At 39.1% G+C, this 16,729-nt stretch overlaps 1 protein-coding gene across 2 annotated transcripts in view; it reads right to left on the bottom strand.

The window, feature by feature from the left end:
- The window catches only part of LOC112464437 (nephrin-like), a 347,896-nt gene that overhangs the window by 41,576 nt on the left and 289,591 nt on the right, over window positions 1-16,729 (bottom strand). For both annotated transcript variants that reach the window (XM_025031411.1, XM_025031410.1), the window contains 3 exons: window positions 9,248-9,338; window positions 8,986-9,098; window positions 5,943-6,109 (listed from right to left, as the gene is read on the bottom strand). In XM_025031411.1, coding sequence (XP_024887179.1) covers window positions 5,943-6,109; window positions 8,986-9,098; window positions 9,248-9,338 — 371 coding nt within the window. The remainder of the gene's footprint in view (window positions 1-5,942; window positions 6,110-8,985; window positions 9,099-9,247; window positions 9,339-16,729) is intronic.

Below are 16,729 nucleotides of genomic sequence, written 5' to 3'. Positions count from 1 at the left end.
CATTCGTTTTATTTCAATAATTCGGATCCTAATTACATGGTAGGCCTTTCTTTCGTTTTGAATGACAAATTGAATATATGAAAAAAAGTAAAGAAAATGTTAAATTTATCTTCAAAATTTCCTAATAAATAAAATATAAAACAAAATGTAAAATAAAAGAAAATATATTTTATTAATTATATAATTTCAAGATCATATTCAGAAATAATCTTACCAGATTTTTTTCTAAATACATGACTTTAAGCGTGTAAGAATACATCTGGAGAAACATATGAGTGCCAAAACCGGCGGAATGCGCGTGCAGTGGGAAAAAACATAAATAAAAGAGAAACGAGAAGAAAAAAGTAGATATTCCTTTTACGATTTTATTCTTTGACTTCTATTAAAAATTTATATATTTATGTGATATCTCCGATGATACTGACACATATCAGTACTATTTATGGATCCACTCACACGCTTCCAAATCCACAGGTGACGAAAGATGAGAGAAATTTTAGTGGCAGAGGTCATGTGCGCATTGAAAATTTGGACCAGAACATCACGCGAGAGGAAAGATGTAGACTGTATTTAAAAAATATAGAATATTATATAGGAGCGAGCGAAGTGTGAGCTGTATTTCAAGAAAGCTTGCGCTTCCATGACTCATATATTTATGAATATATGTAACGTAATAATATAAGTTACAAATCCATGTACGCGGAGTTACGGCTGAAAGTACAAAACACTATGGGAATCAAATGTTATTTCCTTTTTCGAAAATACACATTATAAATAAATAAATTAAAAAAAGCTGAATGTATATTCCATTAGAATGGACGCTAGCAACGAAGGGATTAAAGGTCGGGTGCAATACGCGGAACTGCGCTCTCCGTTTCGTATCCGTCGGGAAAAATAAAGATATTATTAGAGAGAAAGAGAGATGGACAAGTATGATTTTTAAAAAATAATAATCTCGCGGTGAGAGAGGGAACATTTCGAAACGTTCTCGTACGGTATAATTCCGTGGCGCAAGATGGCGAGGGAAAGCGGAACGGGGAAAAAAGGATGAGAAAAATCTGATTCGACGCGCCGCTCGCCATGGTTAATTTCGGTTATATTAGGTTCCGCAGGGGCGGGCCGTAAGCAACCGTGGTAACATCTGTCGGGAATTCGTCCTCGCCGGTTTTCAGACGCTCGGAAAAGCTCCGAGACCTGCCGACGTGGCGAGAATCTTTCCTAAGCAGCGCGAATTCCGATCAGGGATTTCGCTTATTTTTCATTTACCGAGGAAAAGCAAGAGCTGTTCGCTGCGTGTATAGAAGGAGATAATCGAAAAACCGGGACAAGGGTACAATACCTGTGATAGAATAATAGATAAGAGCATGAGAACCGCGCGCTGTTGTCAGATGATTTTTAAGTTATATCAATATAAAGTGTCGAAAGCTCAATTATTGCCACAAGTTTGTATAAATGTGTATCTCTATATACAATAAAAAAAAAAAAAAAACAATAAAATAGTATATTGGGGTAATTTTAACGATGTGTTTATGAACGTGCCAAAATTTTTGCCGAAAGACAATCGATTATTTAATAATGTATACTCAATTTTGTCTGATACAATCAATTTTGCTGGATTGTTCAATCAGATATGATCAATTTTGCCGAAGCGATATAATTATTTATCGTAGTGTACATCGCGTTTCATCTTATCAATGCTTTTGATAACAGCTAATTACTACATACAGACACACAATAAACTTGTCTAAATAAAGAAAATCATAGAAGAGACATCAACTGTATCATTCATTAAGATTTCCAAATTTCTAGATATTTAAGTATAACAATACTTTATCATTGAATTCTAATACTTTCCTTTGTCTTTGTTTGTCTCAGATTGTAATTTATTAATTTTTTAAATAGGTGATATGAATCGATCTAATTCAATGACAGAAATTTATACATGCACATAATACTTTTTATGTATAAATATAAAAATTTTATTTAAACCTCGAGGGAATAGACAAATAAGCTTATCTTATAAAAATTTCATTTACTAATTTATGTACTCGTATATATAACTATCATATTTTACAGAAAATAAAATATAAAACAGATTGTCTAGATCCATTTCTTACATTACTGTTGTTGCAACTCGCAACTGTTGTCGTATCTAATTTGAAACGTACGTGATGCACGCAGCAATCGTTTGCACCGCTAATCAGCGAGTATAACGGAGTTTTCGCCCGCTCTGGGAATACGCTTCGGAGCTCCCGATATGCGGAGACGCCAAAACGTCGTTAAGCATTGCGGCCGGGGTTCGTTAATGAACTACGTGAAATTAATTAGGGCCGTACGTCAACGGCGCCGGAGACAACGCCGACTCCAAAGTGCGGCGCGTTGGCGTGTACGCGAGCCAACGCGCGGAAGTTACAGCTCTGATTCCAGATTATCGATAATGCCAGGCCCCCTAGGGCCGTGCGTAACTAACTATCACGATTCGAGCCGTCCTGGCATTGGCTAGTAAAGTTCTATAGAACGTTCGACGTGACCGAGGTACTCCCATTCGAGTCTAAACGCGAGTACGACGAACTTTGGAACGTATTCGCGCATCAAGAAAATCGAACGATTATTATTCACGTATAATCCGTAAGATATTCTTGAATACAATAAGAACAAAAAAATGCTTTACTTTATTTAACTCTGAGACTTTTAAATTGTCGCTTTATAATAATTTGAATTTCGTCACCTTTTAATTCATATTTCTGCTATCAATTGTCTAAATCGAATTTCAATTACTTGTATAATTTGTAATTAATTCCAACTATATAATTAAAAAGTTTTGCATAACAGGTATCCTATTTTTAAAATATCAAGAATGTTCTCACATTTCTAGCATTTTCAATAAAATATATGCATAAAATGCTAGATGTTTTTATTACGTCTTGATATAAGCGAGATGAAATAAGTTGAGATGAATAGACCGACCTATATCCTACAACGTTTCACATCCTAAAGGATATATGTCAATAGAATCGACACCGTATATATAATACCGTAACTTGGAAATTCAACCGGCAATATGCTCTGATATTAAATATGGACCTCCGAAAATTCCATTCTAATTATCAAATTGATACACAATTAATAAAATTAATACTTAATATACCGACGATCCAAGCTAAAACAGCAATTCATGGAGATTTAATTTTCATAATTACACGTGACATATCTATTCCATCGATTTGGCGTTTCATTCATTACGCCGTGATTAATAAATAGCGATTCCCTGCGGACCGGGTTCCTTGCCCCTGCTCCGTTCGGATGTAGTTTAGCAGACACTCCAGGAAGCCAGGCAGTAATGTGCTCTTGACGATATATACATTATCGGATAATGTCGAATATTCCCATCGGCCCGGACGCGGATTTTCGCACTGTGCGTCCGCTCTCGTAACGACCGCGTCTAGTGGAAAGGGCTTTTAGTATCGTAACATTTTGACAAGTATTATGCAACTCGCAGTTACAGCGCCGGAGGAAGTTTCTAATGCCACTCCCTGAAAGATCAATATTTCCTCCTCGAAAGAAAGATAAACTGCATATAAACGACAATTCTAATTTTTTTTTTAATACAGCAATCGTACTTATTATTACAAGAATATTAGATACGAGAATCATATTATGCTTCATTCTTTTGTCCTTGTGTCAATTTAGAACTAATTTATCTATAATAGCATGGATCTTATCATTGGAATTAATGATTTTACTTGTATTCCGAGTGCTGATGTCGACTTATTCTCCGATTCTCGGTATAAATTTAAATATTCTCTTACGCAAATTCTTAGCTTCTTTATCGTGATAGTTTGTTGTTTCAGTTATCGCTATGATTATTATTAACAATTATTAGCGCGTTCACTTTTACAACTACTATTATGTTTTCAAGTGTGTTATTCTTTATTATACGAACAAAGTCGAAACGCTTGCAAAACACATATTTTTGCATCTTTCTCCAGAGCGTTAAGATGGTCAAAATAAATAAGTAAATAGATTAAAAATAAAAAGTTCTTTACATGCTGTGTAGAACGATAATGTTCTTATAGATTTATTTTGATATTTATAGCGGGATTGTCATGCAACGTGCACGATAGATTAATGCTTCTCGTTCAGAGCGTTCGCGTGTTCTCCGCAACTTGCTTCTCGCTGCTATTCGTTTAGCAGTTTAGCTAAACGCGGCGAGTAGATACCGCTCTTCGGTAGTCTCGACAGCGCGGCGCTTATAGAAGAGAGATGTAAATATAAAGTGGATGTTCGGGTCGGGATCGGCTGAATCGGTATAGCTTAATTGGCAATTAGCATGCCGCCAATGAAAATATCTGGAGTCGACAGGTGTGGCTGCTTAATTCAATCGGCGCGTCTCGAAAGCTCCGATCTCCGCCACTACAACACCATCACTACCTCCACCAATGTCGACGCTACCATCGCTTTCAACCAGCTATCACAATCGGATGTGACTCCGAGCTCGGGTGAATCCAATCCGTTTGGGCAGAGTACTAGTTCTTTATTTGTTCCTCGGTAGTCGATCCTTTCTTTTCTCTTCTTTCCTCCTTCTCCGCTTTCTTCGCTTTTCTTCGTTTCTGCCTCTCTGTTCTTTTTTTTGCCTTCCCGTCTTCCTTCTTTATCCCAGTCCTCCCGGGTCTTATGACTGTGCTCGTCTCGCGAGAATCTCTCCCAAGGGAAAGATTCGCTATTGAGGGGTGTAGTTATCGGTTCCCCGGGGTGTTTCGACCTTTTAACCCAGCATCCCTTCTCGCATTCGCGCCGTCATCGGCGCCAGCTCAACGTCTCATTCTTAACACACTCGAAAGCGGCACGTAATTCTCGAAAGTATCGATCGGTGGAAAATTGACTCGATCGGGCGATCTCACGACGTGGCGCATTGAAATATATCTTGATGTATTATCTGAAGGAGTCAGATACCTCCATCGTCAGATATTTATTGAGTATCAATACTATCGTTCGATATAAATGCGAAGCTAATTGGCGCGAACAAGTGGCAATTTGGCGAGGAAAGATTGCCTTAACTATTTTGCATATCGGAGGGCTCTTACTCAGACAATAGATTTCTCTTCGATAAAACATCCCGGACAAATATCCTCTTACAAGCGTGCAGTGGATAAGGTTACTAGTTACTGATGTCCAAGCTATCACTATGAACGATGGACAACACATCTCGTGGCTCTCAGCATAGAATTTTTATCTATTGACTGTTTGTCTCACTAACTTGGAATTTTATTTTCTAAAATGCTGCGTGTAAAAATAATAAGTTACTAATCAAAATGTAATTAATGCGATTTCCGATTCAATCGAAAGATTTTTCAGCGCGTGAGAACTCGTTACGGGTATTTCTATACGACGTCGCAAAATACAGCCGAGCAAAATCCCTAAGCTTTATAAATGAAAGTTTGAAACAACCGAAATTGAGCCAGACAATGCGTTATCGCGTTATCTTTGCACCCGGTCTTTTTTAAACTCCTAGAGTCAGTGATGGCGATTAATTAACGAGGACCCGACTGGAGGATAATAAGCAGCTTACTCGTTAATTACATGCTTCTGAGCGTCATGGGAATTATGTGCGAATCGAATCGCGTTAAAACAACGTATTAGCAAATAGGTCCTGATCGCTCCTGATTAATCGAAGCGAATCGCAGGCGAGGGAAAGTTCGCGCCTCTGGGATTAGCTGCGCGCGCGAGTCCGGCGGTACCTTTCAGTGTTTCGCGAAAGCGCCGGAACAAAAATGGAAGTGACGAGCCGCGGAAGAAAGCGGGAAAAAGCGGCTTTTGTGCCGGGGGACAAAAGATACGGGATATACCCATGGTATAAGCCACAGGAGAGGGATAAGGAGCAGCTACTTCTAGGTCGAGGATTCGCGCAACCCGCTGTTATACTTCTTATTTTTCTTCCTTACCGTCGTGTGCTTCAGCTGTCTTCTCCGACCCTTGTACCAGGTTATCACCGCAGGTGGCCTTGAACCAGCGGTCTCGCACTCCACGTCATACCGCTTCCCCGCTAGGAGGGACTCGTTGCCGATTACTTCCCTACCCAGTCTTCTTATGATCACAGATAAAGGTTTCACTAAAAAAAAACGATGTAAACTTTGACGGCATTGTTCTGCTACGTCACATCCAAGTACTAAATTCTTACATCGGACTTTGTCAGCATATTCCATTAGGTACTTGGTAAAATCTGATCAAATATTTTAAGAATATTCCGTATATTAAAATTTACAATATAATATATACGTGAAATTGAAGCGAAGCGTCGATGAAAATACCCACAAATTATTAACATTTAATCAGAAACCAATTTAATCAATTATTTGAAAAATTTTTAATATTAATTAAATTAATTATTGTGTGATATTATTGCCATATTATACATAAAAATTTCATTTCCTTCAATGATTTGTTAGGAAATTATTTCCTAATAAAAGCATTTTTTAGGAAATTTTCTACGTAATAAATATTTTATAAATTTTAATTAAGTTAAATTTGAAATACTAATGTGTAAAAACTGATCTGTTTTGAAGCTTTCTAATAATAATATAAATATAAATATAGATAAATGTGTACAAACATAAAAAAGCTTGACATTTTTTATTTTTAATGAAAACTGTGTTCTCTGCCTTAAGGAATTAAAAATATGACCGATAAAAATATGAGAGCTTTAGCTACGGTCGTGTCAAATCGCTAAAATGGATCTCACGTTATAAAATGATAAATTGCCGACCTGCAGCCACCCTTCACTTCTGGATAAAGCTTCGGTATATCGTATCAGTTGCGCACCACGTGGAAACAATTGCGTAAGTTAAACAAATATTTTCGACGTTGTTCGAGTGGACGCATTTAACGAACATTTATTCGGCAAATATTTTTGCGCAAAGAATGAATATTTAGTCATATACGTATACGATATGCGGTATCGTCTCCCCGGGTAATCAAGTGTTCACATCGCCAACCTTCGCAATTATTGTTTCTGAATTTCTGATCTAATATTAATTTGCTCTTTTCGTCAAGTCTCGTGTTTGCGTACGCATGTATGCGTGTACGCTGAAAAACTGCACCGTCCTAAATTTTACTCGCGAAGTGACGATGGTTCTGACGGTCAATAAATCCAAGTTTCCAATTCGTCGGTGTCGACACTAGATACAATTCGTTCATTCGTGAAATATGAAAACTGTGTATAGAGATTTCCATACGCTGTTTGCGATACACTTACTCCGATAATACTAGCATGTATTCGTTATTCATTATCTTTATGTTACCGTCCTTATTATATACTAGTAAATTGTTTACATATTGACGCGGCGTTTACATGGACGCTAAATATTTATTACTCCATTTACGTAATTGAGCAATTTATTTTAGTGAAACGGTGTGCTATTTTTCGTAGAAATAAATATCCGATAGATACAAAAATCGGACGATTCTATTAGAATTAGTTATAAAATTAGCATTTTAGACGTTCGTGTAAAATATAAATTTATACATTTATTAAGTAACGGTATTATATATAAAACGCAAGATTACAACAAATATAACAATATGGAATGCGCGCGCGGTATAACATACCTAAATAAGTATGGTGCTATTAAAGCAATAATCTTAACCCGATAATATTTGTAATTTAAAGTTTATAATCAACTTTTAAAGCTGATAAGTTCAAGCACACTAATGCGTCGGTCGATGCAGCAATCTCGCAATTGATGTGCGCTGTCCCAAAGCGTTGAGTGCAAGAGGATGCGCTGTTTGTTCGAAATACGATTTTTAATTTTTATTTCACGGGGAATAAAATAAAACGGCAGAATAAATACGCATTGGATGCGCAGGCACTTTGCCGAAGTAACAAAAATCAAAGAGCGTTCATCATTTAGGGTAGATCCCGGCTCGTTCCACTTCTTTCATCATGGATTTCCTCTCTGATCGTTTCAATCTGTAATTTTTTTATTCGCCGCTATGATGGGGTCGCTCTTCGCTCATCGATAACCGGCCTGCAATTTCGTTAGTAGCTTCGACGAAAATCCGATGATTTTTGGAAGACCTGATTATTGGGCGCGTATCGATCACCGTCTCTCTGTATGGTTCTCGATATTCTCTCGTGGAAAAGCGAAATTCCTGCTTCCATAATACACGCGTAAAAAGGAGCAAGACTGATGGAATCCTTATGAGAACGTCGGTGATGGATAACGGTCTAATCGAATCAAGGGCCAGCAATCGAATCGTCCTGACCGATAACGATCGGGAGGGAAAGGTTCGCGGAAAATGGTAGCGAATCGGCTCGCGCGATACAAAAATCCCATCGTGTCGCAGACTTGACGCGATCGTTGGATAAGGCACGACGCGAGATAAGATCCCACTCGCCAATTTTTCGGTTTAGTACGAAAATTAGGGCCGTCACCTTATTCCTATTCTACACCTCGCCCTAAACCCGCCCTAGGCGGGTTAACGAAGAATTCTAATTTCGGAGGAGCCTAGAGGATGTAGTCTGCCTTTCATGCTTCTTCTCTCGCTCCTTCTCAGGAGAGAAAAGGAATGAGAAGAAGAAGCAGGGGGACGAACGAGCCGGGTGGGACCGGAGGGTGAATTTAATATATTTCTCGTCTTATCTCGCCTTATCTTCCCTTAAAGGCGACTCGCCAGCGGCGAGAGAGCAAAGGATGTTGGCCCACTTTTGGTGTCTCGTAGATTTTATCGTTAATGCGAGACAAGATAGGCTCAGGGGCGAAGCCTCTGATTTGTTGGCCGCGTGATAAGAATTTATATTTTCCATCTTTCCTTTCATTACTTGTACTCTTGTCCTTTTAATAAAAATATTCGGCTGTTATAGATGACCACGAGAGAAACGCAAATTTGTGTTGTGCAAATATGTTTCCACGTGGATATTTCCTTTCGCATAGATAAGAATATTGTTCTATTTAAATTTGTGCAACAGAAATATTTAGATTCACTTACAATTGAGGTCCAGGGAAATCGATGTCTCCTTCGGATCCACCAAGTCCGTGTTGCGCGCTTCGCAGGTAAAGTTTGAACCGAGGTCAGAGCGATTGATGGGCTGTAGCGTTAATCTGTGAGTGTTAGAACAAGTTATACATATATAAATACATATATAAAACTAATCCGTGTGAGAAGTCATTATAAGAGAAAGATTTTCTACGTAATATTATATATACAATTAAATATCTATGAGAAAATACGATGAAAGAAATTATCCTACCTATTCTCGATTACATCTCCAGCATTATTTTCGTATTCCTCGTCTTTCACTCGGCCGTTTATGAGCCATCTAACCATTGGTTGTGGCTTACCTGCAATAAACAAGACATTAATTTTATTTTAGATTTTATAATTGTGTTATCTAAGAAAATATTTGATCTAGTTCGTTGCAAGAATTTCGCTAGTTGGCACATCCTTCGTAGTTACCCTCCAGAATTAATTACCTTCTGTAAGAGTTCTCTGTGTGCAATAGCTATCCTTGTAACTATCATTCAGAGTCGAAAAACGAGCGAGGGATGACGCAGCGATGTGCGCTCGCGGCAAGCGTTCGTCAGAGACCGGTGAAGATCGTATGCACGATGCAACGAGCTTTGCCGAGGCTACTAAGCGGTAGACGAGTTCTCGGGAACTTTTAAATTAGCCAATACACCTCCTCCCTGTCCTCTCGGAGCTTTCGATGCCGGTATGCCAAGCAAAAACTAGGAGACTTCGGTCTCGAAGCGTTCGATAACTGCAAGTTATACATAGGTTGCTGCGCGCACCGACATGGACGTGGGCCAATAAATACGGGTTGTACAACAGGTCGGAATATGCGGCGGAAACGATCAAAGCAATTGAAAAATTAAAAACGAGATTACACGGCCGACCCACGGGGTTCAGGTTCTCTCTCGAAAGATCGAAATGAAGTATGCGCGAAAGTAAACCGTATATTGCTCGTCCATGCGTCTCCTGGTTATGAAATTGTTTTTTCAACTTTTCGCCTATTATCACTTAAAAATGTTTAAACAATATGTTTTTATTTTCTACAAATAAAGGGAGGAATTATTAATGGCGTTTCAACCGCGTTTTATCTAGCGAAGTAATATCTATTGATAAAAAGCAGAGAGAGAGAAAGAAAGAGAGAGAATCGATGCACACGGGGATATTATATTTTTATATTATGAATTCATTAAATCTTTTAAACGACGAGAGGTACATGCGCTATAATATAGTTATCTTTTAACGATGCTGAAATATTAATGTTCACTTTAGTGTGATACGCATCCAATTAGAGTACCTTTATTTTAAATATATCGGGAGTAAAAGTGCTGATTTGACACTCGGAGATATCGGTGTTTTACCGTGATATTAGTTTTATCTTTGCGGGCTACGTCGCGCCAATATTTGTGCTACCTGGCCGGGGTTGTGGAACACGAACCGACGCCGACGATGTGATCAAGGGAGAACCATGTAACGAGAGTAACTGTGGCTTACGCCAGATACGAACGGAGGTATAATTCCTCTTACAGGAAATAGTGTCGGAACTCTGCGCAATCTCGCTTTGTTTCATACCTATTGAAAATGTATATTCAGTTCTCTAATTTTCTCTCTCCCTCTTTCTTTTTCTCGTAAAAATGGATTTTCATATAGATAATATATCATCCAAGTTACAATTCATTTTCATATCAAGCATCTAAAAATATTCTACAAATACAACTTCATTAAATGCGCTAACGTATTAATTCTATCGATTGACAATAAGGAGAATATGTACTATTTTATATTTAATTTTTTATATTTAAGATAAGTAATTTTTTAGATAATAAAACTTTCTTGAATCTTTGTTAGATTAAAATTTCCATAACTCTTTGAAGCAATTTGCATAGTAAATCATGTAATAACACTTATTTAGAAACAAAAATAGCGAAAAGAAAATAGTAAAAATTGTCCAAGTTATAAGCCGTTGAAGCAAAATTCTTTTTTGACTAGAGTAAACGCCGATCATGTTTTCAGCTGAACCAGCAGTATAAAAGAGATCGTTGCAAGTACATCGTCTATCATCTGTACTTTTAGCGCGAGCCGCAGAAATTCATGTAGAGGCAGTATTGGTAAAGTGACGGCCATCAAAGGTTCGAATTTTCAAAACTGTGAAAAATGGATTTTATTTTGTTTATGAAAACCGTTATACATGTTTCCCATTAATCCATCCAATATCACTGGACCACATATGTCCCAAGAAATATTTGAAAAATTTTATTGGAATTACAAATTTTAGCAAGAACGAAAAAAAAGTACAATAAACAAAGATATATTTTATCGCGAATCATATAAATATTTCAATTTTAAAAAACTATCTCAATTTAATTTAATAGCAAAATAAATCTCTCTCTGGAATGTATACTTGATTGTGAGACTTAACACCATCATGTGATTATTTTTTTTAGATTATAGTTTTTAATTCCGTATGGAATTAAATATTGTTGTAGAAAACTTTTTTGATCCTGACTGTAGTGCTACAGTCAGACAAAAATCGCCGGAAAAAATGAACGAGAGCAATCCCTCGAGCCTCGGGAGTGCGGGAAAAATGTGCCATTCAAATGCCATCGTTTCATTGTTATTCACGGTAGCGTGCGGCACCGGAAACACAATTTAATCAGGTCCGATGCAACATCGACACGACACTTAAAATTGCAACCTGATCTTCAGCCGGAAAACACGACGCACATAGCCGATGTGGGAACGGCCTCTCGCCTAGATTAGTTCCATATCATTGTTATTCACGATGCCCGCCAATCCTGATTGCGTTTTAACCGTCTCGTTGCTTCTGATTCTCATCGCTCTCGTCTTCCGTTCCCGCCGCTGCGCTGCTCCGTCTAGCGAACGCCATATTGCCGTCTCTCGAAATTAATTCTATCATGTTTATTAGGTTTTATCTGAATCGCGACGGAAATGTAATAAATTTAAAAGAGAAAAGACTTTCTTGTGACTCCGTTTCTTGCATTTACAAATACCTCTTATATTTACGCGTATTGGACATTTTAAAAATTTTAATTAACTTCCATGAAATTTGAATCGCGTTGAGATAAAAATGTGAAAGCGTCCTTTTTGACATATCAACAGCTTTTTCGTTTAAAAAATTAATCGACCAAGCAAATTTTATCCGAATGCCAATATATTCGAGATGTGTGATCAGATAACAATAATCTATAATCTATAAAATTACTGGACCTTTTAAAGAAGGGAGGAATTTCAAACGCAAAGCAGTTTTAAATGACAATTTTTGTTTTCGGATCGATTTCAAATGAAGAATTTTCGTCTTTCAAAGTTTTAATGACTGTCGAGAATCTACATTTCTCATCCACAGTATAGCTTCCATCCGAAAAGTCGGCAGTTCTTCATTCGCACAAAAAATACAGTTGTTCAAAACTGTCTTGTGCTCAAACCTGCCTCCAAAGTTTTCCGTAAATTTATAGCAACACTTGGAAATGTTTTCGTACAAACGAGTATTTTATTACAAGAGTACGGCGTACGAGGATGGTGGACTGTAATTTTCCAAGTATCTGTTTACGCGTTTTGTTTTACGCTGCGTAATAACCTATAATAACGTAGTTGCGCATGTGAAAGTCTTCGGTCTCATCGCTGCTAATTATATACACAAATCGCGCAATCTCGCCACATAAGGAAATTCCCGGAGGAAGAAGAAAAAGTGAGGAAAAAAGCAGGAAGGAGGAGGAAAAAGAAACGGAATAGCCCCCATTCGTCCGCGGAGTGCTGTACGCTTAATTCGACGGTAAGCATTTTTCAGTGAGCAGACGGCGCGTTATAACGACACAGCGGTTCCACTTAATTCGTAAGCTCAGCCGCTCGTTTGCATGAGTACTTAGGGATGAGCGAGAGGTCGGTCGTCGACCGTGGTGGTTGAGCCGAATAACGGTGATGGTCGCGAGGGTAAGATCTTGGCGCGCCCCTGGCGTTGACTTTAACCACTCGGACTACATTCAAACCCCAACCTCCGACTTCCGCTCACCTCCCGCCCGATACGACATTGGAGGCGACGCGACGCAACGCGACGCGACGCGCACCCTCACCCCCGCCACTCGTTTCCCTCGAATCTGGCGACAACTGGTGTGCTATCTGCGCTGTGCGGAGCGACAGAGGGAGAACACTAAAGTGCGGATTTTAATCCGCGGATACCGGACGATATCTTGAGGGATTAAGACCTGGGTCCACAAGCGCCTGGGTCGGCATCTAACAAGTTTTGGTTCGAACTCCGCTTAAAGCAAATACCTACTACGTCGAGTACTCGGCGAATCCTCTCGGCAGACTCAGCTCCTTTACCCCTGCCACCGTCGACCCCTGTCTCGTCATGATTTAGAGGAGACTCCTTGTTTGATTAAAACCGATCGTGATACTCTTCTCGCATAGCATCTTCGCGGCGATCTCACGATCAGTAGCTGCATGTATTAGATGCCTTTTCTCGTAAATTGCAGAGGCGTTTAACATAATAATATAAAGACGTCATTGTATTCATAGTGATCGGGGCATAAAAGTTTAGAAAAGCGTGCGCTCTATATAGAAACGAAATATTTCGCAAGGAAGTCTGCGAATCGGGGAATGTTTTTCCTATCGAGAAAAAGCGGTAAAAAAAGGTATTACGGAAATATAAAAGCAGCGATACGTAGGGAGATTTTTGCGTCTTCGGCTCGCGGAACCAATAGCTACGGTTATTACGCCTCCAATATCAATATTTTCGTCGTTCCCGTGATATCCGGGGTTTTATCGACTGTTGCATTATTGAATGCTGGATTTTCCATCGCTGGATATTCCCGAAACGTGCAATGTAGACATTCTGGGAGCGCGAGTTCGTACAATTATGTCGCACACCGATTACGCTAAAGCCGGCGAATTACTTACGGTCGTAAACTGCAGCCGTTCATCGTCAGCAGTAAATTTTATTCGAGATTATGAGTCGAAGGAAATTTACGACGACATTTACGTGGACGTTTACGTGTGACATTTATATAGGTATGTATATGATCGGGGCTTTTTCTTATCGAACTCGCTTCGTCTTTATTCGACTGGCTAATCTTCCCAGTGATTTCGGTGGAAGATTCTGTACTTAAATATTGCACTAGTTGTATCGTTTTTTATTTTGCGTTTGCATCTCCAGCCAGCAAAACCAGCATTATCTCGTATTTTCATTTATCGTGCCATATCTTATTTTCGATTGGAACTTTCGCGATTTACGAGTTTTCCGGTTACGTGCTCGCCCCCTCTCCTTACCCCTCCTTACCCATCCCTCCCAGAACTGGATTATGTTTTCCGATTCCCCCCACGGAGATGCGCTATCATATTCGAATCGTGGCGCCAATAGTTCTCCCGGTCTACCGGCCGACCAATATCGATTTCCGCAGTAAAAACTCTCCGCGGTGTCCGACGAATATTTCCTATGGTTTCGCATTGCAAAAAATTCCTTCGCCGATGCTCTCCCTTGTTGGCGCGCGTTCTTATCATCCTCTGGCATTTGATTTCAATACCACGGCGCAATGAATTTTTACAATCGAGCGCTGCCCCGCACGGATGTACCGTACGGAAACGTGCCCCAGCTGAAATTCGACTCTTTCCGAGACAATAAACGGGAACAATGTATCAACGTATATAGTTAATATTATTGTATTAATCCTGTAAATACAGCGACATTTTGGACAATGTTTACAGAGACCGCGCGCGCATTTAAATAAAACATTCATTTCTAATATAAATCACTATCCCAACAATCTACTAGAATGGCAAATATTTAATAATTGCTATAAATTAGATTATAATTATCTGCGGCCAGAGAATCAATTTAATTCAATGTTTAATTATGCAATTACAGTAATTACGCCGCTTGTACGCGCTTTTGTGGCGCATCGGCTCCGGAAAATTCGCGACGATGTGTCGCATCGGAGATTAGGGAGAGAATAAATGCGTATTCGTTTTATCTTCGAGCTACGTACTCGATAAACGGAGCAGCTTATACGTACGCTCCGAGGAAATAAGGAAAGTGTTTTGCAGGGTTGTATAGTCGAAAAATTTTAGACTTTTACAGGACTGGCGAGAGAAACATTCGTTTGTTTCACACAGAAACACAGGTAAACGGGAATGATATCGGAATATAAACCGGACTACTGAATGTCTATTGCTACAATAGACAATAGCTGCAGAAAACTGACGACTAACCATTACATGCACAATTTGCAGATATAGAAAAAAATCTGCAATGTGAATAGAGAGAGAGAGCGCTACATATTATTTTAAAAACCAAATAATATCAACGGAATAAGAAATGTATTGTATATATGTATAGCGTGACTTAAGAGAACACGGTTGCATTATAAATATAAAATATAAATACAAAAACAACGGAAAGAACACACGATCTTGATATCCTGCTAGATACGTGGAAAATATTGCATATTCTGCAGCGTAAAATTGCATTTAATTGTATGCATCGGTCAACAATCGCCGGAATCTTAATCCCTCTTCCAACTTGAATCGGAAATCAAATTCGATATCTCAATTTTCGTCACGCGCTTGTCGCCAGGTTGCTGGGATTAACGGACGCTTCGAGAAACGTTATATTCCAAAGAGTTATTGTCTCTCCCGCGGGTCTCATCGGTGGAAAAATTATTTTTCCTCGGTTTGCGTCTCTTCTCTTTCTTCTCTTTTGAGGTAGCAGCGAAAACAAGCTATTCTGTAATCACATTTTCGATGCCGTTTCTTTCCTTGCTTGCGATAATCGTTTCTTCATTTTCGGCGGACGGTTTTCGAGATGTGACTGGAATATCTTGGAGCGGTGGAGTGAAGACGCGATTCGAGACTCTCATCAAGGTTGTACCCTTAAATTCAAGCGCCGCTGTCGACCGGTAATCATCCGCGATATAAGAATTTATACGAGCCGCGAGAGGGTGAATTCTCCTTGCGTCCATCCGACGCCGACGGGTGGATGGAAATGTGGCGTGAAGAAGGGCGAAGGGACTTCCTTCCTTTACGTGCGTATATACATCCTCTGTGGAAGAACCCTCGATTCTTTCTGGGCACGAAGTCAAGTAATTGGCAATAAATTCTGGGCGCGGAATGAGTCGTAAAATTTTCTCGCCGGCATTGTCATAAATTATAGATAACGCGGATACATCCTCTACGTAAAGAGAGTTAGGCGTGCTTGTAAATCCCTAATTGTAACAGAATGCTCGAGAGAAATATATAATTGTGCCATGTTCTCATTACATCATGGTTCTTTCCGGTATCGCGTCCACGAAAAAAAAAAAACTGTAACGAACGATACTCTGGAAGGTTATTTTCTTCTAATTAACTTTTGTATAAATTAAAAAAATCGATGTTAAAAGAGTAATATCTCGCGTTAATATCTTCTTGATGACGGACACATTCGCCCGCGTGTAGATATTCGCGTGACTTACTCGAAAACTTATTTATACACGCAGCGGTGGTATTACCGATCGATCTTCGTTTAAATGGTGTGGCAAACTCGAAAATGATGAGCGCGATATTAAATTCCCATTTTTATTACATCAACGTTAACATAGCGCGCCGCTTAATTACGCGGCACATGGTGTTGTTTTTACAAGACGGCGCGGCGGCCGAATTACGCGAGAGAGAGAGCGAGAGAGAGAGAAAGAGAGAGAGAGAGAGAGAGAGAGAGAGAGAGAGAGAGAGAGAGAGA

Source organism: Temnothorax curvispinosus, unplaced genomic scaffold (genome assembly GCF_003070985.1).
Source record: "Temnothorax curvispinosus isolate PA1 unplaced genomic scaffold, ASM307098v1 QBEX01014232.1, whole genome shotgun sequence".
In the NCBI taxonomy this organism is placed as follows: domain Eukaryota; kingdom Metazoa; phylum Arthropoda; class Insecta; order Hymenoptera; family Formicidae; genus Temnothorax; species Temnothorax curvispinosus.
The sequence above is the reverse complement of the archived record's forward strand: the minus strand, read 5'-3'. Positions and strand labels throughout refer to the sequence as shown.